Source organism: Pleurodeles waltl, chromosome 4_2 (genome assembly GCF_031143425.1).
Source record: "Pleurodeles waltl isolate 20211129_DDA chromosome 4_2, aPleWal1.hap1.20221129, whole genome shotgun sequence".
Classification (NCBI taxonomy): domain Eukaryota; kingdom Metazoa; phylum Chordata; class Amphibia; order Caudata; family Salamandridae; genus Pleurodeles; species Pleurodeles waltl.
In genome coordinates this window covers 769,902,203-769,929,368 of record NC_090443.1, presented here as the reverse complement: position 1 = coordinate 769,929,368, position 27,166 = coordinate 769,902,203, and the positions used below count along the sequence as shown (strand labels likewise).

Sequence of the window (27,166 nt, the reverse complement as noted above, 5' to 3'; positions counted from 1 at the left end):
CGATGCTGTAATTCTCATGACCAATCTAAAGTTTATCCCCAAAGTGCCTTTGCACTTTCATCTCAACAAGCCTATAATAATGTAAAAATTCCTCCCAAATCCAACATTGGCAGCAGAAAGATCTCTGCATATGCTGGATGTCAAACAATGTGTAAAATTCTACTTCCATCACACAAAACACATCAAGAGGACTAATCAACTGTTGATCTCATATGGACACATTCGTAAGGGTGCCCCAGTCACGAAAGCAACCATTGCTAGATCGATTCCACCCACAATCCAATTCTGCTACTCAAAGCTGGCAAGACTTTGTCAACCAAAGCCAAGGTGCACTCGACTGCCTTGTTTGCTGGTTTTCCTTTGGAGAAAATATGTTGTGCTGAGTGTTCATTCATTCATGCAGCATTATTGCCTGGAGTCAGTGCAGTACAATGATGCAGTTATTGGACAGTCTGTGCTACGCCATCTATTTCATTAATAATGTGGGCCTCTGTTGGTTTCATATGTTTGCTTATGTAGCTCTACATATTTTAAGTGAATAGCAGATCTACTTAATTACAGATGAGTATTTCTATATAGATGTTTACCCACCATCCACAAATTGTTTTCATGCTAAAAAATGTTTAAGTACAGTAACTGTTGGCTATTCTGATTCCAGCTTGTGGATCTATGAAAAATCCAATATTGGAGAGGAAAATTAGTTACCAGTAACTGCTGTTCTCCAGTATTGATAACTTTCATAAATTCACATGTGACCCACCCTCCTACCCATAGAGGGTTCCCTTATGTCTCCTTTATTATATCACACTTTTACTGGCAAATCTGAGGGACTGGAGCCTCTCTGATGAGGATTCTAAAGGGTGCTGTCACCTAATTGGTTAGACTTTGGGTCTTTCAAATCATGTGAATAAGCTGTTAAAGGGAATGTCCTTTAACACTGACTTAAGTATAGGTTTTCAATACTGCTATTTATTTGTACCGGGGGACTCCCACTTCGGGGAGTGATTCAAGCAAGTGACTCTATGAAAGATACAAATACTGGAGAACTGTAGTTACAGGTAAATAACTAGTTTTCTTCCTTTGTCTCACAATACAGCTCAGTAGGATGGTGACCTTATAATAGTATAAGGTATAAATTAATGATATGACGTTCAAAGCTCTCATTGGCATCTGTTAAGCACGTTAGACTCCATGACAAGCTGTCATGAATGGGAGCATTATGTGCATGGGCCTGGTTACCGACCCGCCACTGTGTGGCACTGAGTGACTCATTCAGCACCATGAGCACTTGCTAAGTGCATACTTGATGTCAGCATCTGGTTTACTTGTCAACCTGGAACCAGGTGGGATGGTTTGGGTACCAGGCCTGCAGCATCTGCTCTATCCAAGTTCCTAAAGGTTCCTGCAACCCTCTCTTTATATGCTGCAACAGATAGTTAATCTTTTACATTTTCAGGTGCACCATGTAACTCTCTCAGTCCCAAAGTATGCAAATCAGCTTAGAGACGTTTTCAGCAGGACTTGTGGCTAGACATACAGTAAACCGCTTTTGGTTAAGTGCTCTTTGCATGCTGGGATTCATATGCTTTTAATTATAACCTACATAAAACAAAACTACTCGTTCTAACTTGCAAAATGTTCTTGGCTGAAAAGTCAAGATTCTTTCTAGGTGGTATTCAGCTCCTTTCAGTTTGTGTTCTTTGCTGCAGCCGATGCAGTAGAAAGTTCTGCTCATTACCTCCGATTACGCTATTGCTTAGGTGGGCTCCTGTCACTCTCTCCTAGTCACAGACTCCAAGCCCATAACACAATTGAAAGGAAAAGCTACTTACAGGTTACTGTGTAAACGCACACACTCGTTCACAGCTGTACAATTTGTACATGATCTTGAAGGAAGAAAAAAAGTTGCAGTGCTTTGGTTATAGAAGAAATAAGGCACTGGCATATGATCAGCGTTAAGGTTGGGAAATATTGCTCCCCGTCCCACCCACTGCTGCTATCACACTCACGTACTCTCTATTACATTGGTGTCAAGAGACGCAACCTGGTGTCCTAAAGCCAAGCTCCTGCTGACACTATTAGGCTGAAGCAGCTGAGCAACATACGTCTCTTACAATACATCTCAGTGGGATGATGATCTTATGATGATATAAGGTATACATCAATGATATGACGTTCGACGCCCTCCGTGGCAGTTGTGAAGCACTTTGGACTCCACAGTAAGCTGTCATGAATGGGAGCAGTATGTGCATGGACCTGGCTACCACCGACCCGCCATTGTGTTTGACACTGAATGACTCATTCAGCACCATGAACATTGGTTAAGTGCACACTTGATGTCAGCATCTGATTTACTTGTCAAAACTCTGTTCCTGCTGTGATGCAGCGATTTCTCCAAAATAAGGCAATCTAATCGGTGGCGTTTAACACCTTGCAGTACTGAATGCTTTCACTGATTGTGTCAAAGTTGTTTTTAGACTGAGGAATAGTCATGTACTTTCCACTTTTGTCTACACTAGCACTTCAATATTATGTTCTCAGTAGACTGAGACAATCAGATAAACACCTAGTCTTACATTCAGAAAATGGGATCAGTCTCCGGATTGCAAAAACAAATAATAAAACCTCAAGAAGCAGTGCCACAGTGGGCATTATATACACTAAAACTAAAATTCCAGTATCGATGACTTATTTGTTATGGATTAAGATTATCAGTGCAGATCCTAAATATAGTTAAATGTGGGGAAAATAATAATACGTTGTGGGTGTTAGTGCTTAGTATTTTTGTTAGTAAGCGATTTGACATGTCATTGGGGAGTATATTAGCCAGAGGAGCAAGGTTACATTGTAAGTCACTGTTATTGTTGTAAAATATGCTATTCAGTGTATGCCAGAAAGAATGTATCTAGATTTTTAACAGTGTTAATATTATTCCCCATGGGAAGGTAGTGGAACCTTGGGGCTTGAAGAAAGTCCCTTCCACATCTGTATTGGAAAGGCCAGGCACTGTCCTTTGCAGCCACAAATACAGGGTCAAGTGGCTAATATTGGGGTCAGGACACCTACATTTTTAAGCAGCCTGCTCGGTCATCACCACTAATCGGATAAAGTGCTCTGAAACATTATTTAAATATTAATGAGGCAGGTGAACACTTGTTTCCTGGGTGGGTTGCATGGAGTATTGAGGGACTGAAACTAAAATGGCCCCCAAGAGCATCAACGCCTGGTTCCCCCCCCCCCACGCAGGGGTGCCGCTTGTCTGGAAACAACAACAAAGAAAACAACAAGCAGACAATTTGTTCTGCTGCACCTAACAAATTATAATTGTTTGAAACAAGATGTACATCCTGGTCATTAGTGTTTATTTTTTTTATCACTATGATATGACCAAATGGCCTAGCCAAAAGCATTTCCATAGGTGTGGCTATTTTTTCTCATGTGCTGAAATGACTGTTAATGACTTGAAGTCTGGTAATTCCATGTCTGCATTGGAAAGGCCAGGCATTGTCTCATGCGACAGTCACCACAGGCTCAGTCATCCATTTTAGGGTCAGGCGGCTGAATTCCATGCAGCCTGCACACCGTTCACCATTAATTGAATAAAGCATTGTGAAGTGGTATTTAAATGTTAGTGATTAACTTCTTTGGTGGACAGGCTGCATGGGGTCTTGGGTTCCTGACCTTTAAATGTCTGCTGAAAGAGACAGTGCCTTACCTTTCCAGTGTAGCTGTGCAAAAGGGTCCCACCTGGTCGGGAAGGAGAAAACAGTGAAAGAGCTGAATGTGTTTGTCTTGCTGCACTGTGGGGCTGCTCTGTCTGCACTCACATCACCATGGTTAATGAATAGAGTGCTCCCACCTAAAGTAAGATTCTGGATAATGTGTCAGGAGGTGCCATGCCTCTGGAGGTGGCTGGACCAGCAGAATATCTACCTGGTCCCCAGCTACCATGTCAGGTTTCTGATTGCTAGAATGGAAGAATTAAGGAGGCATCATCTGGCAGGCCACGAGTGGCATCTTTGTAGGTGGCGCAGGGCATCTTCGAGCAATGGGGAACAACCTGGCTAGATATATTTGCCACTATCAACAACACCCAGTGTCAGACAAGACACTTGCAAGGAATCTCATTTTGGCTTGAAGGGGTCATTTACGCATTTACACCGCTACCTCTCCTATCTTGAGTTCGATAAAGATCGTGTGAGACTACGCCCATGTCATTCATATTGCCCTCGACTTCTCCTTGAAGAGTGTGGTAGATGGGGCCTGAGCATTTGTCCTCCAATCATGCTTTCACTTTGGGACAACCTCCTGTCCAGATGGCGCATTCTCCCTTGGTCTGGCAGAGGACTTTATATCTGCCGGGACTGCTCTGCCCGCCTGATTTATAAATGACCGCCAAGCTGGAGGGGAGGGGATTAATCATGACAGACTAGTCTCCGCTGTGATTAACCCTAAGTCTGCCCGAATGAAAGGCGGTGGGCAGATAACATTCTTGGCGGTAAGGATACTCTGTCACCGTTGTGACAGAGTATCATTACCGCCCAAAAATAAATCTGGCCTTAAGGAGGTCGATGTCATCCTTGCAGCCAGATGTCAGTCCATGAACTCAATCCACCCTTGGCACTGGGACAAAGGAAGCATAACTGATGTTTTTGTTGTTTCATTAGTTCAACAAGACCTTGTTGTAGTTAGTGGAATATTTTTTTATTGGCCTTTTCAGCCTTGCTGTGTTTAACTGGCCAACCATCTTTGTTTATGTCGCTTATGGGGATGTGGTTTAGTAAAGGTTTGACTCATGTTTTCCACATACACTTTGTATTCCTAAATAGGATCAAAATTTGATCCAGCCATTTCTCGTATGCGCTCCCTTTGCGCCTATGCAAGCTGTTCCTTAAGACATTTGCCTCTTAAAACCATTTTCATCATTGTGACTATTTCAGCATTATGTGTGAGTGAACTGCATGCGCTTTAGGTGCAACCGTGCTACACTACCTTCTTTCCCGATAAATTGATACTGAACCCTGCCTCCCTTCCAACCAATGGTAGTGACTTCCTTCCACATTGATCAGTATGCCAGCATTTATTGCCCCACCTTACCCCTTGAAAGACGAAAAGAAGCTCCACTGACTAGATATTAAGAGGGTACTGAGCTTTTACTACAACTGCACAAAAGGCTGTCCTATGTATGGTCTGTCCTTCATGGTTTTATTTTCTGGCTCGAAGAAAGGGAAAGCGGTGCAAAAAAGGACCCTGTCAAAGCAGGTAGTCCTCTGAATTATAATCTTCTATGCACTGGCCAAGAATCTGCCCCCTAAAAGGCCAACGGGCCCATTCCACCAAGGCCAATGGCATTACAACTGAGTTGGCGAGAGGAGTTGACAGTTCTGTACATCTTCTAGGTTGTGACATGGGCTTCGGTACATACTTTACAAACACTACTGCCTTGACAGTCCGGTCATGCAGGAAGGTTACTTTGCCTGCTCTGTTTTACTGGACCTTTTGGTCCGAGTCCATTCTCCATACCCTCCACCTTGGGAGGTGCTGCTGTTCTATTTACTATAAAGTTCAGGAATCTGTAGTTAGAATCACCCTTCAGCACAGCAACTTATTTCTGCTGTGTTCTTTCTGTGGATTTATCACTTGTATCCCAGTTCTTGTACCAGAGGTTAGCCTGGGACGCTTTGTTTCCATATGTTACACAAACTGTAATTCAAGGTCATAGTGGTTGTCATGGATTTGACTGAGCTTCACTCTGAAGGGTATCTGCCTGGCCCTCATTACCCACCTTGGAATTTGACCGCTTACTTACCATGGGCTGTGGTGGGAGAATTTCTTTAGATGAAACATTGAGAGGTCATACTTGTTGGCTTTGGTAGGGATTTCAGGCGAACATGGTTGGCTTTCATGAAGTAACAAGAAGTAAATCTCTTCATGTGGCAGTTGTAGAGGGGGAGATATTTGAGTGGTATAGGGTTTCTTTGGTGAGACACGCTATAGTAGTGTTGCAGCTTTGGAAATAGTGGTATCGGGATCTTTGTGTTCTGGTCACTGATGGAATCCGGCACAGGTGGTGTACTGAGTTACATTAATTAATTATACATATATTCAGTGTACTAGACCATCATGACCATGGGTGGCAATGAATCTTTTGGGGGTGAAAATAATAATTTCCCTTGGAAGTTTCAAGGTGCAATTAACAATTATGAATAATTAGTTTGGTATTGTGACTCATACTTTCAAAACTGAAAAGCAGCTTAACACTAAACGAATTGCGCTAGTGATTGCTGGAATATGATGTATTGGCTTCAAATGGAAATTGAGGAATTGCCCATTAGAAATGTTATGGAGAATAGAACACCCTGTACCATTGGTTCTCCTTTTTTTTTTTTATGCTGGATTTTCCAGCAGTTTAGGCATGATTACATACTCACATTATGGCAAATAAATTATTGTGTAAAGATTTGTAAGTACTTACCATAAGACTGCTGCATTGAGGCCCTTCAATGATTGTAAACTAGTCTTCTGTGTTTCATCATCTATTTGATGTGAAAGCTGCATAAACTCCAGGAGTGATGGAATTTTATTTGATATAAATGTTTTTGTTTTTAGCTATTTGGAAGAATAAATATAAATTAAAAGAACATGAAAGAAATTGAAACCTGTCCTACAATCCTTTACATAATAACTGTTTATAATGTCTTTCAGGAGCTAAATATGGGACAGCGATGCTCAGATACTCGAGGGATTACCTTTGAAGATGTAAGAGTGCCCGCAGAGAATGTATTAATTGCAGAAGGAGCTGGCTTTAAAATTGCTATGGGAGCCTTTGATAAAACCAGGCCTCCAGTGAGTGCAACAGCTTTTTTTTTTCTCTAATATTTTTTGTCTTGAAAACTTCTGCTTTTACATCTCTGAACATAATTTCAGGTTGCAGCTGGGGCTGTTGGTTTGGCACAGAGGGCACTGGATGAAGCTACAAAATATGCCTTGGAAAGAAAGACATTTGGAAAACCAATTGCAGAGGTATTGTAAGCAACTGCAGACCAAGAAACATTTTGGGAGATGTGTATTGAGCATTGAAGAGATCTTTTATTAATCATTGCGAGAGCTGTCACCAGTTCTTGTAAATATAATTTGGCCCCAGTCATCAGTTTTCCTTTGTGTTAAAGTTGAACAGCTCATTTGGTGCAGTTTTTAGTCCTTTTCCTACTGATTATGCCATTTTCAGGAATGGAATTGTTTTTACTGGTGCATACAGTCCCCCTACTCCACACTCATGAAATTGTTTCTTGTCACAAAAGGATGGAATCAACTCTGCATACTTAAGGTTGGTTTCTGTAATGTTCATGGAAGTCAGGGTGACATGAAGACATTATGTCGTGGCTTAACCCCTGCAAACTCAGCTTTCAAGGTCCATAAACTTAATCTCCCGAGTAAGGGAAGTCAGCTCTTTTGCTCAGAGCTGGCTATTTTCGCATGGAACTTCATTCTCCATTGTTTCATTGGATTTTCTTTGGTTGTCAAGAGGGTAGCTTTGTTATCCCTTGGCAGTATTCATACTCTCTGGACTACACTTGAAGAGGCAGCTTCAATTAATTTGGTTGTTCCATTTCTCAAAACTGAACATCACAAGTACACGGTTGCTTGGCGGCAAATACCCCACATCCTGCAACTTTTAATGAGGGCTATTAGGACTCATGTGATTTAGTACAGTGACTTTACAGGTGTGATCTTCCTCAGGAATTGTGATTTCTAAGGAACGAATTGTAAGTAAACCCCTTGGATCAGACTGTAATGTGCTGTTCTGAAGCTCCCATCCAGCCGCAGACATGCTGCAGGCTTTGGTTTTGGGGAAGTGTGCAAGCTGTCTTATCCCATGAAAAAAAAACCCTGATGTGGCCTGGTCCTTTTATCAGGAGTATCCACAATTGGCTGATATTCGGTTTCACCAGGCATTTGCCCAAGTTGTTCTGTGTACCTAATCCTCCTTACAAAGCACCAATGAGTCATTCCCCTGGGTTCCTTGTCCTAAACAGAGGTACCTGAGAAATCGTTCATGGAGTCACTATAGCTTTAGAGTTGTTATGGCCTGTGGCGGTGGGATGTGTTTACCAATACTGGTACTTGAGTGGAAAGGTTTCAGAGGCCAGGTCTTGTTGCTCCAAAAGGCCTTGTGACACTCTTTGAGTGGTCTTGAGCCCCTATTGAAGATCCATTTTCAGTATCCCAGCCTTCTGGTAAACACTTCCCTTGAGCATGCGCTAGAGTGAATCACATCAAGTTTCATGTGCTTTGACAGCTGCGGCTTAATGTTAAGCCTCAAGCCTGGTGTTTTCTTCTCTGACTTTGGGTGGAGCACCCTGGTGCTTTTACTTTTCCAACCTTCTATCCAGTTTGTGACCCGCTCCCAAACTCTGGACTACTGATCCACTCAAATTTATGCTAACCTAATTATGTAAATTCCACAGGTTTTTGTTTTTTTAAGCCTGGTACATGTGCTGTAACCCTGTTGCACTCATTTGAGACTTTTCAAGAGTCCTGCTCTGGAATTCTACTACAAGAAGCATATGGCAAAGATTCAAAATAACCTATAATTAGACAGTAGATGACCCTCTTTCTATTTGACACAGTGAGACCATTAGTCACTGACCACTTCTAAGCCTGAAGCCATAGGCCTCATGGCCCAACAGTATAAAAACATGCACTGCTGCCCTGGGTATTCCTGGCGGTATGTTGGAGGGGTTAACGGTATGTTACCGCCAGCTTACCCCCGGCCGCCAGGGTCGTAATGAGGCCCTAAGAGTCTGTTAAGAAAATGGCTCAAAGGTCTTGCAAGCATCGGACTACAACTGTACAAAGAATAAAGACCACCTTTAAAGATACATTCTTGCTTGTGCCTCTGTCTAAGTCTTTCTTTGTACTAACTTTAAGGTTTCAATCTTTTTATTAAAGGCTTCAATTAAAAAAACTCAGTACAAAAACAGTATTTCATTGTGTAGACAATGTTCTACTAGTTGCAGCATCTTGCCACTACCGGTCCTACGGATCTAAAGGAGGGAGAGGAAACAGCAGAGAGACAGAAGAATTAAAATCAAAACTAAAAGTTAATCTGGAAAGGGAATGAAATGTTTATGATCCTCCTTCACTGTAGGGTCACCCCTAGTCCTCAAAATGTCAAACTATACCCCCAGTTTCTGCTAATCAGCCCCTGAGTGAGTCCCAGAAAAATGCCCACCCTTTTTGTTCAATGTCATTATGGAGGATATCCAGGAAGGACTTGGTAGGCTCCATCTGTTCGACTGTATATAGTTTCTGTTAAACCTGGCACGTATAGGTAGCATTCTCCCAGATTTTTCAATTCTCTCAGGTAGGTTTTGTTGGGTTTCATATTCAAGAGCCTAGGGCTCGGAGCCTTTTTCCCTCTGGCATTGCAGAGTGAAAGCTCACATTCCAGCCATACGGATTGAGACTGGCACTGATACCAGGGTGCAGGGTTAGAGTACCCTGGCAGAGCCAGGTATGGATGGGGGTTAACTTTTCTGACCACAAGTGTACATGGGAACGGCAGGTGGAGTGGTTCCTATAGGAATGCACAAATGGCCGTGGTGACCATAGTGCTGTGCATATTTATGCCTGCATGTTTCCTAATAGGAAGAGGGCCTGTGGGCTCAGGTTAACCCAGGGTGCACAAGCACCATGTTGGTGGTTGAAACGGTGTGTCACCTGTATTAGCAGGCGGATGCGAGTGTCCAGGAAGTTCTGAACGCCCACGCATGTTAGCGTTACCCATGAGAGTTGCTCTACTGACAAGGTGGTATGGGAAGCCGAGGCTTAATAATTGGTTGCCATAGGAGATTGCAGAGGAGCAGACTCATACTGTTTGGTATAGTTGAACCCAGTATGGCAAACCCGATTTGTCATCACTGCCCAAGAAGTGCCATTTCTGCAAAGTGAACAAGTCTATGTCGGGACTGGTTCTGGTGCCCCGTAAATTAGGTTTCATTCCATTGGTCCTGGGGGGAGAGCACATTTGCAGATTCCCCAGATGAGCGCTGTAAAACTCTGGCAGCCAGAACAACAGATCCCTGCCATCTGGGGGCTGGTGAGACAGATTGAGGCAGAGGTTGTGACACATGGCCTCCCGGAGCCTGCGCCTGGCTCCCATAAAGATACAGATCTACATTCTGGGACCGCGAAGCACACAGGGAGGAAATTTAGGGGAGTTCTCGGTGGTATAAAGGGATACACTTCAACGCATTTACGTAGTAGAAGTAAGGGTATTCCACATCTGCAACTTTGAGTACCACCTACAAATACACAGGACGAGAGCGGCTGGATAGTGTTGGTGCACTGTTAGAGGAATCTGGGTGCCCAGGAGGATAACAGTCCGAGGAGGGGATCCTCGCACCCTTCCAGATTAAAGACTGACCTGTGGCTGATGGCCTCCTTCTGTGTGGCATCCGGAAAGTGACTCTTCAGGGACAGTTTGACTTGCCCCCTGTTCTCATTGACGTCATAGACCTCCAGAGGGGTCTTATATCATAATCTGTAATATCTGGAGAGTGGTGCACTCTGTTGCGCGCACACTGCAGGATTCCACCTGGCAGGAGAAGTGTGCGTGTGGCATACAGAAGAAGTCTAAAAGACCGGGTGCATCAGATGCGGGGTAGCAGAGTACTGTGCACACGACTGGTGTGTGGCCCTTTAAACTGTGATTCACTGCACCCTGAGACGACATGTGAAGTGATTGGATCACTATTGCAGGACCATGCTGGGGTTTTGCGGAGCTCAAGTGGGAATAATTTATTTTGTGTGACCCTCGGCTGCATGCTATTGTGTGCTGTGCCTGTTCATAGGTTGGACCCCTCAGAGGAGTGTGGTGATTGGCCTAGTTCTGCACATAAGAACGTGCCTCTAGTGTGTTTGTCCGGAGTGAGGGTCCAGTACAGCCAAGGTCATAGCGTACTAAATGGAGTACCTCAATCTAGAGAGGTACAAGAACTAGGAGCTGGTTAGAGCAACCTTGTACCATCAGGAAACCCCAAGTCATCGTATCTCTGACTAGTGTCCTCTTTCCTGGGCACCAGACGTCCAAAGGCCATAAACCTGGTAACTTGTTGTGTACAATCTGAGTTATCTAGGGTGGATCAAGACAACACGTCTAACAGCATCCCTCCATTCTGGAGGTGCTGAACTTGGTTACAATTTTGCATTACTGGACTGTCTTGCGGGGCTGGGCTCCTCCTCCAAGTCTGCAGGCTGGTTCCGGTGACCCTCCCCCCTGTGTTTTGCAGACTTCTGAGTGAGCCTCCTATTTGAAGCCTGAACTTCTACACCTTGTTTGTCTGCTGGCTGTTTTTTCCTGTCCCCCACCCTAACCCCGACACCTGGGGGGAGTTGTGATCTGGTCGGGAGCGACTCGAGGCCCAAGGGAAATGTATCATACTCTGGGTTGCACTGGGGTGTGGTTGACTAGAGTGCTGAGGGGCAGGTGGAGAACAGATTGAAACAGAGGGTGTTTGAAAGCAGTTGGGCATCCAGTTGCTAGTTATCAGGGCAATGCATGAGGGTGCCGGTAGTGAGTGCATACGAGTCTGAGCATGCGGACCTGTGCTGATACCTGGGCCTTGCGCCTAGGCACGGGGTGGATGTGAGGAAGTGAGTCCAAGTGAGGACGAGGAATGCTGGGGCAACACCTTGGTACTCTGGTTCTACAAGGGAGGGCCGAAGGTTAACATAGTATTTTATCAGAGCGGCTATGGCCATGGTCAGGGTGGGAGAGTCTGAGTACTGTGATATCCATTTTTGCTGCTACGCTATCCACAGGGCACACCCTAAATTAAACGTGTTACATGGATTGTGGGGGAACGGAAGGCTGGGCCTAGTGCTGACAGCTGGCAGGCATCTTGTGGGGAGGGAATGAGCATTTTCTCCAATCTATATGCAGTGATTGATGTTCAACGCAGTGGGGCCTATTATAATTTACGTTCACTCCCGCATTTATATTGTCTGTTATTGTGCGTTGTGTGCTCATTGACCTATAGGCTAGCACATTGTAATCCAATTGTGTTGATCGTGTGTGTGTTGAATACAAGTTTTACATACATAGAACCCATGTGAAGTCTCTTCTTCGGGTTGTGCAGCCAGGGTGTTGTGGGAATGTGCTGTGCTGTTGCTTTACACATTGCCTCTGGGATCAGCCTGACTTCTCTGTACCAAGCTACCCAAGGGTGAGCACAGGTTACCAAGCAGGTGTGTCTCACCACCCCGGACAGGAGTAGTGCACTGCACCTGCCTGGGCTCATGCTTCAGCCAACCGGACCGAGGTGCCTCCAAAAGCTTCCCACCTCAAGTCACTCGTAGATGCGCAGGATGACCCACAGATGCTTCTAGTTCTCTTGCCATCATTCCTTCGTTATGCTCAATAGGTCTTTGTTCATGGCTATGGTATGTGGGTTTAGATCAGGGAAGAACAGAAGATAACTACCATTCAGATGGACCACCTTCTTTTGCATCGTCTGCAAACTGTAGGTCAACCTACAGACCGTCATGTGGTGTTGTTCTGAGGCACTCATCCAAGGCCCAACTATTTAGACATACTGCAAGAGTTATTTTTGGGGTATTGTGCAAGATGTCTTATCCCATGGAAAAACCCTGAGGTGGCCCAGCCCTTCTCATAAGGATTGTGGCAATGGGCTGACGTTCTGTTTCGCCAGGCATTTGCCCAAGTTGTTCTGTGTACCTAATCCTCCTTACAGGAATAGCCACTGCACCTCTTCTGTGTCATGCCTCTAAGAGGGTGCATTCTTGAGACTTGTGCCATTTCCGTCCATCTCTTGTTCTGTAGCTATTTTATTGGGATATCAGAGAGCACCCTTAAGATCTGCAGAAGGTGCCCTTTCCACAGGTTATCAAATTGTTCAATCTTCATCACAATTTATAATTAACTCATGTCACCATATTTTTTTAAAATAACAAAATCCTGCACTCTGGCTGCCTTTTGCTCTTTCCCGTGTATTTTTTAATATTTTTGTTTAATGATCTCTGATCATGTTTCTTCTCACTACTCTGTATCTTCTGTGCTCTACCCTCTAATTTTCCTTTCCCTGCATGGACAACACATGCAAAGTCCACTGTTTTCCTAGACACATCAGAGCACAGGGTTGCTGCAGCGAGTATGAGGTTTTTTTTCTCTCCAGATTTCATGTTCACTTCCTCTTTGTATACTTCTCCTTACTGGTCGTTCCCAAGGTTCACTAAACCTCCTGGCTTAAAGAAGTCCTCTGTGTGTCTTCAGTGGTTTGCCATTGTGGATGCTAATAGGGTGGTAAGACATGCATTGTTTTTACTCTGGTCAGGCCAGGATTCTCTCCTTGCTTTTCTTACTTGAGGGACTCACAGTAAATGCCTGCACTGAGGAAAGATAGGCGCAGCAGACTTATCTAATAGCCCACTTCACGCTGTGGCATTGGGCTTATCTTCATCCACCAGCATATCAGCAGTTTCCTCACTTGCACAGCCCAGGGCACCATCAAAGTTCTGGCAGCCCCGGTTAATCCATAGCAAAATGGATAAAAGGATACCTCTCAGACTCTACACCTCCCCACCCCTGCCGCCCCATCTGGGATGCCAAAGATCAGATGCTGCTTCTAAGATTCTTCAGTGATAATGGTTAGCAGAGCTGCCACAGACACTGTTGGATGTGTGTGCACCGTGCACTTCTATTTCCCATCAGATGGAGGGACTCTAAGGAAGGGTTCTGAGGATCCCCTCAGCATGCTGTGCCTTCAGCTGCAGACCCAGGGCCACCCCAGGGCGCCATGGCAACAGATAAAGGCTTCTGGCCTCTGAGCCCCCAGCAAGTGTAGCCATCTCGTCTAGGCAGGCTTGGCCCACCTTACAAATTTTAAAACCTGTATGCCAATATGACTGCTTAACTAAGTGGGTACTGGATTTCATCCTTAAATATACTCTACAAAAATACGAACCAAGGGTGTTACTGGTACGTGGGGAATTAGATGTACCAATAAACATCACTGCAAAACAAATATATTATTTGAGGCAAAAGCAGGTCAACACTCTCAAAGCTTTCAAATCCAAGCTGCACCCAGTGTTGTTGATTTTTTGTACCTGTCAGCTCCTGTGCTAGGATGTATTTATTTATAGATAACTAAGACTTTACAAAGTATTTTACCAGATTCTGAGCAACATGCCACCCCCTAAAACAGGGTTTAAACTGTTCAGAGACTGTTGCAGTTGTCTGTGATAGACCTTCATGAAGCACAGAGTCTGATCATGACACCAAGACTTGCAGCGACGGCACCCAGATGAATCCAAAGTCCATATCGGACTGCAAGGACAACTGCTATTCCTTGAACACAAGGAAATCCATGCTGCGATCGGTCTAATTCGAAAGGAAAGTTCTATTTCCCCTTCTAAAATCGCTTACGCATCATATAGTCATTGCGGTCAAAGTCTTCTTGTAAATCTTAGAAAAAGAACAAGCAATCCAAGGGAGAATCAGCCACTTCTCTTCACTCTCTATATCCAGAGAGGTCATGAAGGTGTCAGCGTGCATCCTTGTCTTGCTCCAGATCTCCTTCAGAGCTGATTCAGAGTTTGGCCCAGACGCAAACTAAATTTCCAAGCTGGTCGGCGACATCGCAGTAATTAGAGGCCTTCAGGGGGGCTATGCTGCATAGATTTTGCACTTTAACAGCTCTTCAGCGGGCTTTAATGTTTCAAGGATCCCCAGGTGCCACCAGTTCATCTTAACACCCACAGGGTGAAATCAAGTCCACGCTGTTTATGTAAGTTTATCTTCTTTATTCCAAGCAGGTACAACAATACATTACATCTCTCCGTGTCCCTCTTCGCTCAGGCTGTCAATCCTTGAATTCTAAGTTCCTCCTATTCTACATTCATACATTCCGCTTGTTCCCAGTCTCTAATAACATGTCCCTAACTGCATGACACATTCCTCTTTCCAATTTTTTTATATTTTTTATTAAGTGCATAAATATAACATAAAAGAGCTAAACCGAAAACAAAAGTATAATACAAATGTACATATATCCTAAATATATATGAAAACAAGCATTTGCAATGCAAGGGGTATCGCATTACGTCGAGTTACAGCTATTAGCGTTGTAAACTCCTAACCGGACTTTTCTTGCCACATTAAATTGAAAAATTTAAAAAAAGATTGCGCTCTGTTTATTTCGCAGTGCGATCGCGCTGTGTAAAAGAGAAAAAATAGTCCAGAAACCATATGGAAAACATGGAGTCTCGTTTGTTTCCAGTAGTTTACCTCTGCTCTCGAGGAGGGCTAAGCACCCGAAAAGGCATGAAGTATGCATGCCTTTTACGAATGAAGAAAAGCAGCAAGTCCACAGACCAATGAAAGTGACTAACGTAACATGGTCGTGGTTAAAATCCCCCTAAAGAGAGATTAGAAGAGGGACTGAGCGCTTTGCACTCGCCCCTAAAAAGTAACGTCATTATCATGTTACAATGGAAAATTATCAGAAATATAATCTTTAAACCGTACAGGAGGGTTCCTTTTTCTTTTTACCTTCTTGGTTATTGAGCCATCCTTAATAGAAGTGTTAAATTCTTCAATGTCACTTTCTAGCCTATGCATTACACTTGGTGACTTCTCATTGTTAGTAGATTCTTGAGTATCAGAACAGTCTTGCAACATGTTCCTTTTAACATTCTTATCCATGGACTTATTACTGATAACCCACGAGTTATCTTGTTTCTTGTTCTCTAACATGTCTTCCATATTATCACAATACACAGTAGATGGTGTTGAACATTTTGCTATTCTTTTAAGATTTCACACCTTACCATCTGTTAAACGTTTATTACAACCTCCGTAGGTTTGTAAAATTTGCTTACATGTTTCGGAAATTTTCCATATTTCTTAACCCTAACCCTTTGGCCTACTTCAATGTTACATTCTTTAGTACCATGTTTATTATCAAATCATTCTTTTCTTTTTGACTGTAAAGGTTTCATCCTATCCTGCAGTAAGTCTTCAGACCATTGTACTAAGCTAGATTTCAAGTAACCATCCCGATGTATATTTAGTTATGAGATTCCTTCCACACATCAAAACGAAGGGCGAATAACCAGTGGCCTCACTAATAGACACCTTGTATGCCCAAACCATTTTTTCCACTTGAATTTCCCAATCGTTCTGTTTATGAACATGCTGAATGGTATTTTTTTTTTTATGACTCTAGTGAAACGTTCCACCATACCATTGCTATTAGGGTTATAGTTCTATGCCTGACCTCAATCTGTTGAAGTACTTCTTAGTCTTGATAAGTGTGAATTGTACTCAGTTACAACTTAATATATTGCTTGGAATGCCTTCTCTCAAACATTAGTGATCTAAACGATATAACACTGCATCTGTCAATCTTTTCTATAACTTTAACTACAGGCCACCTAAAAATATGTCAAGTACCAAAATATATTTATGTTCAATACCTATGGGTCCCATTATGTCAATGGGAACATTTTCCCATGGTGACTTGGGATTAGAAACTACACCTAATGGAGGTTTCATTGTGATTAATGACTTACCAGCTGATTTGCAGACCTCAGTCACACAAAATATCTTCCATGTCCTTATCCAAACCAGCCACCAAAATGATACTTAAATCATCTGTTTAGACTTCACTATTCCAAAGTACCATTCATAGCATAATCTCAAAATTGACTCATATTTTTTGGGAGGAATTACCCTCCCACCTCTCCAGACGTTTTCTCTTTCCGTTCTTAGTTCTAATCTGACCTCCCAATAAGGTCTTAATGCATGTTCTAATTTGATTTACTTCCTTAGATAATCTTTGATTTTAGTCAGTTCTTTGTCATTATTAAATTCTGTTACCCATTCATCTTTCCTAATACACGTTTCCTTACTCTTGAACATATGCTACTAAGTCTGTGTTTCATATGTCGTCCTCACAAACCTCCAGTTGTTTGAGCATTCTGGATAAAAAAATAAATCAGCCATTACATTTTTTTTTCTAGGAACATACTCCATTTTATACAAATAGTCTTGTAATTTGATAGATAACCAGGCAACCCTCACAGAAGTATTAATAGTTCTTTCAGTGGTGAGAACTCTCACTAAAAGTTTATGGTCACAACGTAAAGTAAAGCACTTTCCTCATACAAACCTCTAAAGTGATTAGCTGCCTATGCACAAGCTATGGTTTCTTTCTCTGTTACTGAATATTTCTCTTCAGATGCATATGCTACAATTCTTTCAGTTCCATTGTCTTCCTCTCGGGATAAGACTGCATCTAACCCTTTGCTGCTTGCATCCATTGTTATTACACTTTGAGGACAAGGATCAAAGCTTTTAAGTGATGCTACATTAACTATACATTTTTTGACATTGCAAAAATCAGCATCACAATCAGGTGTCCATTCAAATGTACTTCTATTTTTCAATAATTGTCTAATATTGTAAGTTCTGGTGGCAAAATTGGGAATGTCCTTAGAACAAACTTCTGCTAACCTTAAGAATGACATCACCTCTTCTTTACTATTCTGAGCTGGTGCATTTTTAATGTCATCTACCAGTGTAGGTTGTGGTTTTATACCGTTTCCGTCTAATATGGTCTAAGTATGTAACACTATTGTTTGCAAATGAACACTTGAAATATTCAAGTCAATCCATTAGTTTCAAGTATTTTCAGAACTTCTATTAATGACTTTCCATTTTGTTTTTTCCAAAGACTAAAATATCATCCTGAAAGAATTTTGTTTGTCTCGTTTTGCCCACTAAATGGTGATTTAACAGTTGAAATACAGCTGCTGCTGATGCCAAACCAAATGGCATTCTCTTATATTGATAAACTTGGGGCATGATAAATGCTGTGCATTTTGCTATTTTCTGCTAGAGGAATTTGATGATACACTGCAGATAGATCTTTTGTGGAAAATCACTTGGCTCCTTTTTAATGGGGACAGCATTTCATTTATTTCAGGTAATGGAAATTGGTCTACAATTATGTTGTTGTTAAGATGTCTTAAATGAACGCGTATTCTTAGTTTTCCATTACTACGTTTCACCAGTACAAGAGGAGGGACCCATTCAGATGACTCTATAGGTTCAATTCTATTTGTGTTAACTAATTTCTCTAACTCGTGTAACCACGTCCCTTAAGGCTATAGGAATATTCCTAACCTCATGGATTTTTGGTGTAACACCTTCCTTAAGTTTTATATCATGTTCAAAACCTTTTAACTTGAATATGTTTTTCTGAAATATTGACGGAAATCTATTTCAAGTAGGCCAGTGCCCATTTTTGTACCTTTATCCATGATTAACACTTGTTCAATTCAGTTGTGGTCTAGTATGATATGGAAGTTTTTCTGGTCCTTCCATCCAAGAACAGATGGTCCTTTTTTTAAACATGCAATTTTCCAAAAGCACATCGATTCTTAAATACGAACTTAAACCAATGGTAACCTACAATTTCAATTTTTTTTCTCATCCATAACCTTCTGGATCTATGTCTGAAGTGAGTAATTTTTTGCCTACTTTGTCGACAATATTCTTTCTCCAAACGTCCTCCTTGACATTGGTGTAAGTTGAACCTGAATCTTCCTACTACATTCTGGTTTATTACCTATAACTAAACAGCCATCGCTGATGTTCAAAACCAATTTTGTTACAATCCGAGCTGATTTTTAGAACATAATCATCTTTACTTCTAGCATCACTGTCTGTTTCTACATCGTTTTGTACACATTTTACTAATTTAGATTTTTTTCCTACATACTTTGGTATAATGACCTATAATACTACATGAATTGCACCTAGCTTTCTTTGCAGGACAAGATTTGGCAAATGCCAAATGATCTATTTTCCCACATCTAGCATTTAGGGGGTTCTTTGCTATAATTTGAGTTTAAGTTATGTTTTCCTTCAAACTTAGGTCTTACTCCAAAATTTGGTCTAGTGTTATCTTTAATTTTAGCTACTAGTTCATTCTCTTTTTTTCAGTCCTTAAAACACTTGCACGTCTACTGGAGGTTTCAGCTTTAGATACGATGGCCAGTATGTCCTCCAAGCACGCATCACTGTTCATCCATAACCTTTCCTGGATAGCTGGATTTGCTGCATGCATGACTACTTGGTCACGAACAAGATCCTCCAACAATCCACCAAATGCACAATCGAAGGCTAATCTCTTTAACTAACTAACATATTCAACACTACTCCCCGTTTTAAATAGTTTTCTTTGGAAAAACTTGTAACGTGTAATACCTATACAGACTTTCAGAGCATGTTTGTCAAGGTCGCTAATTGCTCTAACTAAAGCGTTATCATAGCCAATCCCTGTAATAGTTTTGTTTATTTGGTTAAAAGTTTATAGTCCTTGAGGACCTAAAGAATGTAAAGAATACACTTTTTATGTGCTGCAGACATTTTACCATCGGAATCTACAGTATCTATGTAATTAAAAAAAATACTCTTTCCATTCTGACCATTTTACGATTCGTTCTAAACCTGCTGTCCATAATGCTTGTGGAGGGCTCAAAGTAAATGTTTGATGACTCGTTTTGAAATATATATAGCCGTACTAGAATGTTATTTGATAACTTAAACACTGAAAGTCGTAATATAATATTATGTATGTACTTTAACTGTGATGGATGTTCACTTAAATATGGTGTGCGAATCAAAGAATGTTTAATTTTTTCGGAGTTCACACAGGTGTGCGAATCAACAATGTAAATTGATTCGCTGTTATTAGGAGTAGATTATTATTATTATTATATTTTTTGGGGGGGGGGTCCGCACTGGTGTGTGAATCACCGATGCAATGTGCTTTGTTCTCTCAAAGAGTAGTATGATGCTTGGTTACTGTAGGAAGTTGGCTCTGTATGCACTATTTCAAAGTAAGGAATAGTATGCACAGAGTCCAAGGGTTCCCCTTAGAGGTAAGATAGTGGCAAAAAGAGATAATACTAATGCTCTATTTTGTGGTAGTGTGGTCGAGCAGTAGGCTTATCAAAGGAGTAGTGTTAAGCATTTGTTGTACATACACACAGGCAATAAATGAGGAACACACACTCAGAGACAAATCCAGCCAATAGGTTTTGTTATAGAAAAATATCTTTTCTTAGTTTATTTTAAGAACCACAGGTTCAAATTCTACATGTAATATCTAATTTGAAAGGTATTGCAGATAAGTACTTCAGGAACTTTAAATCATTACACTAGCATGAATACTTTTTACATAAAACACAATAAGCTGTTTTAAAAGTGGACACTTAGTGCAATTTTCACAGTTCCTGGGGGAGGTAAGTTTTTGTTAGTTTTCACAGGTAAGTAAGTCACTTACAGGTTTCAGTTTTTGGTCCAAGGTAGCCCACCGTTGGGGGTTCAGAGCAACCCCAAAGTTACCACACCAGCAGTTCAGGGCCGGTCGGGTGCAGAGGTCAAAGAGGTGCCCAAAACGCATAGGCTGCAAAGGAGAGAAGGGGGTGCCCCGGTTCCGGTCTGCCAGCAGGTAAGTACCCGCGTCTTCGGAGGGCAGACCAGGGGGGTTTTGTAGGGCTCCGGGGGGGACACAAGTTCACACAAAGTACACCCTCAGCGGCACTGGGGCGGCCGGGTGCAGTGTAGAAACAAGCGTCGGGTTTTCAATGTAAATCAATGAGAGATCAAGGGATCTCTTCAGCGTCGCAGGCAAGGGGGGGGGCTCCTCGGGGTAGCCACCACCTGGGCGAGGGAGAGGGCCTCCTGGGGGTCACTCCTGCACAGGAGTTCCGTTTCTTTAGGTGCTGGGGGCTGCGGGTGCAGGGTCTTTTCCAGCCGTCGGGAAAGGGAGTTCAGGCAGTCGCGGTCAGGGGGAGCCTCGGGATTCCCTCTGCAGGCGTCGCTGTGGGGGGTCAGGGGGGACAACTTTGGTTACTCACAGTCTCGGAGTCGCCGGAGGGTCCTCCCTGAAGTGTTGGTTCTCCACCAGTCGAGTCGGGGTCGCCGGGTGCAGTGTTGCAAGTCTCACGCTTCTTGCGGGGAGTTGCAGGGGTCTTTAAAGCTGCCCCTTGAAACAAAGTTGCAGTTCTTTTGGAGCAGTGCCGCTGTCCTCAGGAGTTTCTTGGTCTCTTGGAAGCAGGGCAGTCCTCTGAGGATTCAGAGGTCGCTGGTCCTGGAGAAAGCGTCGCTGGAGCAGGGTTCTTTAGAAGGCAGGAGACAGGCCGGTAGGACTGGGGCCAAAGCAGTTGGTGTCTTCTTTCTTCTTCTGCAGGGGTTTTCAGCTCAGCAGTCTTCTTCTTCGGTAAGTTGCAGGAATCTAAATTCTTAGGTTCAGGGAAGCCCTTAAATACTAAATTTAAGGGCGTGTTTAGGTCTGGGGGTTTAGTAGCCAATGGCTACTTGCCCTGAGGGTGGGTACACCCTCTTTGTGCCTCCTCCCAAGGGGAGGGGGTCACATTCCTATCCCTATTGGGGGAATCCTCCATCTGCAAGATGGAGGATTTCTAAAAGTTAGTCACTTCAGCTCAGGACACCTTAGGGGCTGTCCTGACTGGCCAGTGACTCCTCCTTGTTTTTCTCATTATTTTCTCCGGCCTTGCCGCCAAAAGTGGGGGCCGTGGCCGGAGGGGGCGGGCAACTCCACTAGCTGGAGTGTCCTGCGGTGCTGGCACAAAGGGGTGAGCCTTTGAGGCTCACCGCCAGGTGTGACAGCTCCTTCCTGGGGGAGGTGTTAGCATCTCCACCCAGTGCAGGCTTTGTTACTGGCCTCAGAGTGACAAAGGCACTCTCCCCATGGGGCCAGCAACATGTCTCGGTTGTGGCAGGCTGCTGGAACCAGTCAGCCTACACTGAACAATTGGGTAAAATACAGGGGGCATCTCTAAGATGCTCTCTGTGTGCATTTTTTAATAAATCCAACACTGGCATCAGTGTGGGTTTATTATTCTGAGAAGTTTGATACTAAACTTCCCAGTATTCAGTGTAGCCATTATGGAGCTGTGGAGTTCGTTTTTGACAGACTCCCAGCCCATATACTCTTATGGCTACCCTGCACTTACAATGTCTAAGGTTTTGCTTAGACACTGTAGGGGCATAGTGCTCATGCACATATGCCCTCACCTGTGGTATAGTGCACCCTGCCTTAGGGCTGTAAGGCCTACTAGAGGGGTGACTTACCTATGCCACAGGCAGTGGGAGGTTGGCATGGCACCCTCCCCACCAGCACACACAAGCTGGCAAGCAGTGTGTCTGTGCTGAGTGAGGGGTCCCTAGGGTGGCATAAGACATGCTGCAGCCCTTAGAGACCTTCCCTGGCATCAGGGCCCTTGGTACCACGGGTACCTTTTACAAGGGACTTAACTAGGTGCCAGGGTTGTGCCAATTGTGGAAACAATGGTACATTTTAGGTGAAAGAACACTGGTGCTGGGGCCTGGTTAGCAGGGTCCCAGCACACTTCTCAGTCAAGTCAGCATCAGTATCAGGCAAAAAGTGGGGGGTAACTGCAACAGGGAGCCATTTCCTTACAGTTACCGTTTGCGATATCCTGAGACCAAGAGTTAAAATAATGGTTCTAGGATTCACCCCAGTGTGTGAATCACAGATTAGGATATCCGATTCAATCCACAAGAAGCCTTTATTTTAAAGATGGCAGTATGTGATTCACGTACACGCCGTATGGTGCACGGAGATCACGTAGTACATCTGCTGCACGTCGAGTGTGAGGACGTCGGATGATTCGTACTGCGCGAGACAGAATAGACATTCAGCACAAGCTCTGCGTGCGCAGCATTTCTGTTTGATTTAATGTGCCATAAAGTTCTTCTTGAAGATACAAAAGAAATTTCCACTTGCCAGTCACACACCAGTCCTTCGTTATTAACTCAATGCGAGGGTGCAGATTTATTTTAGTTGCGTCCGCTGTCCAAGGACCAGAAAAAAAACATGAATATATCAAAGGTCTGTGGACACTCAAAAACTCTGCTTGCTCCCGAGTCTGTTAGTTCTGTCATCACCAATTCTGTTATGATGAAGTCCGTGATGTCGAAGCAATTAAAGGCCTTCAAAGGGGCTATGCTACATATATTTTGACCTTCAACAACTCTCTTTTGCATGCTTTGAGGCTTCCAGGATCCCCAGGTGCCACCAGTCCATTTCAGCCTGTGGGTCCTTTCTTTGCAAGCCATCCATGCCCTTTGAACCCATTCAGGTTCAGTACAGGGGTCGGGGCAGACTGTGGTCCCACCGTCATTCAAGGTCCTCTCACATCAACGTCTGATGAAGATGAAGATGCACAGCCCTTGGTGTCAGCCACTCTGCAACCTTTCAGACTCGCATATTTTTCCCTTAACACATTGTAGGGCCCTGATTCTACACAATTTCTTTGGCACACGTTCAGACGACAACTATGACTAATATATCCCCCAATATGACCAGGAAAACTGGTTTGAAGAGCTTTGGGATTCCATTGGGATGGACACTTCACCTGATGCTGACCTTTTTGTCTCTCATAGTCCTTGCGTCCCCCTTCCTCTTCCCTCAGACCACTTTCACTGATTATGCAACAAGTGGCTGAAGTTTTCGGTTTGCAACTACCATTGATGGAAGTCTTGCAGCCTGTTTCAGACCTTTCTATTAAAAGACAGGTTGCTCATCGCCCTGCACCTGAGGGGATCTTGTGTTTCTTACACACCACCTGACTGTCGGTGCAGGCATCCACCAGCGAAGTCAGTAATAAAACCTTTCCTACCATTGTGCTTGTTGTTGACTCAAAACGCATAGAAACATTTGGCTAACTGATTGTTTTCCTTCACGAGCCTTGCTATGAGATCGGCAATTGCCGTCTATCCTCTGCTGCTACTCCCACACCATTTTACCAGCTGTTCTGGAAGTCATTGAGCGTCTGTTAATCAAGCCATTGAGGATGGCTTGATGTGGCAACATTTTTAATCTGACCTGGTCACAACTGATTGTTTGGGAAGTGTCATGGGTACCAGTGTTTCTCTTCCGTGCCACATCAGGATGAGGTCTACAGGCTTCTTCATAGATCCTGGCTAGGCATCCTTAATGAATATGGAAAAGTCACATAAGGGGTCCCTGAATCGATAAGGAAAGAAGACCAGGGAATCAAATACAATTAAGTAAGAAAAGACAACTCTCCTACATTCAAATAACGAAAAACATTTATAAATAATACTGAGAAAGTACACAAATATCAACTTTATTTCTAATATAAAGAAAAAACAGATCTAAAATATACATATATTATGACAAAGACCTCTCCAATCAACCAAATTCTTTCTGATGACAACACAACAAAAACTCAGGACAAACACACTAGACTACAAATAAAACAATTATAGTAAAAAAAAAAAATATATATAATAACTAAACAATTAGTCTATACAAAAAAATTACATAGTTATGAAGATTTACGTTAACATATGATTTTTTTTGCCTACATAAGTTGTAGGTCCTGTATGCTTTAATAATGATTTCCTGAATATTGTAAAATGTAATTATTTTCTACTTTCATATAATCTGAAATAATATAACAAAATAAAGCTCTTCAGAGTCTTTGTAGAATTTCAATGTTCCTTAAGACAGAATGGAACCAAGATGACACAGTGGTGTTCATTACAACATTGGTGGTAAAAGCCGCTTACCGCCCTTGCAGAAGACCGCCAACACACCGCCGTGGAATTCCGCCACAGCTATTATGACCCACAACACGGAATCCGCCAATATTCAGACACCCACACAAGTCCGCCACACCAAAGGTCAGTGATAAACTGGCGAAAACAAAACCAATACCATCACGCCAATAGAAATAAGCCCACACTATCACGAATCCACACGGCGGTCTTTCAACCACGGTATTCCATTGGCAGTACACACTGCCGCGCTCAAAATACACACACATCTCCAAAACACCACCACATTGGACAATTCCAAATACACACACCTGATACACATACACACACCACTCCCACACACCCATTACAATATAAAACACACACCCACATCACCCACAAACCCCTACGACCACAATTACCGAGAGAAGGCCTGAGAGACACCACCATCAACAAACTAGCATCCACAGGCACACAACACCATCACCCACATAACTTCCACGCACCTCACACAACACACCACTACATATCAGCACACTTATCACCACACTCATCACCCACACCACCCCATGGCACGGCAAACACACCCCAGGTTCTCGGAGGAGGAGCACAGGGTCATGGTGGAGGAAATCGTCCGGGTAGAGCCACAGCTATTCGGATCACAGGTGCAGCACACCTCCATTGCAAGGAAGATGGAGCAATGCCCCAGAATAGTGGACAGGGTCAATGCAGTGGGACAACACCCAAGAAATCGGGATGACAGGAAGAGGTGGAACGACCTACAGGGGAAGGTGCGTTCCGTGGTCTCAAGACACCACCTTGCGGATCAGCGGACTGGCGGCGGACCCCCACCTCCTCCCCCACAACTAACATGGGAGGAGCAGGTCTTGGCGATTCTGCATCCTGAGGGCCTCGCAGGAGTAGGTGGAGGAATGGACTCTGGTAAGTCAAATCTGAACTATTACATCCCCCACCCTACTTGCATGCTATCACTTACCCCCACCCTCACCCCCATCACTCCTACTCCTCACACATGTCCCAATATCACAAACCACCCATCCCAACACCAAGCCCTGCATGCAACAACAGCATGGACACACATCACTAAAGCATGTCCACTGCACATACCCATACATCCCCCTGAGACATCATCACACAAGGTCCCTGTAGGAGGCTGGCCTGGTTTGTAGTGGGTACCAAGGGGTACTTACACTCTGCACCAGGTCCAGGTATCCCTTATTAGAGTAGAAGAGGTGTCTAGCAGCTTAGGCTGATAGAAAAGGTAGCTTAGCAGAGCAGCTTAGGCTGAACTAGGAGACATGCAAAGCTCCCACTATACCACTGGTGTCATATGCACAATATCATAAGAAAACACAATACACAGATATACTAAAAATAAAGGTACTTTATTTTTATGACAATATGCCAAAAGTATCTCGGTGAGTACCCTCAGTATGAGGATAGCAAATATACACAAGATATATGTACACAATACCAAAAATATGCAGTAATAGCAATAGAAAGCAATGCAAGCAATGTACAGTCACAATAGATTGCAATGAGAGCACATAGGTATAGGGGCAACACAAACCATATACTCCAAAAGTGGAATGCGAACCATGAATGGACCCCAAACCTATGTGAGCTTGTAGAGGGTCGCTGGGACTGTAAGAAAACAGTGAGGATTAGAAAAATAGCCCACACAAGACCCTGAAAAGTAGGTGTAAAGTGCACCTAAGTTCCCCAGAGAGCACAGAAGTCGTGATAGAGGAATTCTGCAAGGAAGACCAACACCAGCAATGCAACAAAGGTGGATTTCCGGACGAGAGTACCTGTGGAACAAGGGGACCAAGTCCAAGTGTCGCGACAAAGTCGAGATTGGGCAGATGCCCAGGAAATGCCAGCTGAGGGTGCAAAGAAGCTGCCACCGGATGGTAGAAGCTGTGGATTCTGCAAGAACGAAGAGGACTAGGAACTTCCCCTTTGGAGGATGGATGTCCCACATCGTGAAGAAGCTTGCAGAGGTGTTCCCACGCAGAAAGACCGCAAACAAGCCTTGCTAGCTGCAAGGGTCACGGTTAAAGTTTTTGGATGCTGCTGTGGCCCAGGAGGGACCAGGATGTCGCTACTTGGATGAGGAGACAGAGGGGGCGCCCAGCAAGTCAGGGAGCCCTCACAGAAGTACCGGAACAGGCACTTGGAAGAGGAGTGAACCGGAGCTCACCCGAAGACACAAAAGGGAGTCCCACGACGCCAGAGGACAACTCAGGAGGTTGTGCACTGCAGGTTAGAGTGTCAGGGACCCAGGCTTGGCTGTGCACGAATGAGATCCTGGAAGAGTGCACAGGAGCTGGAGCAGCTGCAAATCACGCAGTACCCAGCAATGCAGTCTAGCGTAGTGAGGCAAGGACTTACCTCCACCAAACTTGGACTGAAGAGTCACTGGACTGTGGGAGTCACTTTGACAGAGTTGCTGAGTTCCAGGGACCACGCTCGTCGTGCTGAGAGGGGACCCAGAGG

General features: G+C 43.7%; 1 protein-coding gene across 1 annotated transcript in view; it reads left to right on the top strand.

The window, feature by feature from the left end:
- ACADM (acyl-CoA dehydrogenase medium chain) overlaps positions 1-27,166 on the top strand; it is a 258,751-nt gene that overhangs the window by 174,618 nt on the left and 56,967 nt on the right. The window contains exons 9-10 of the mRNA XM_069232418.1: positions 6,706-6,846; positions 6,928-7,023. Coding sequence (XP_069088519.1) covers positions 6,706-6,846; positions 6,928-7,023 — 237 coding nt within the window. The remainder of the gene's footprint in view (positions 1-6,705; positions 6,847-6,927; positions 7,024-27,166) is intronic.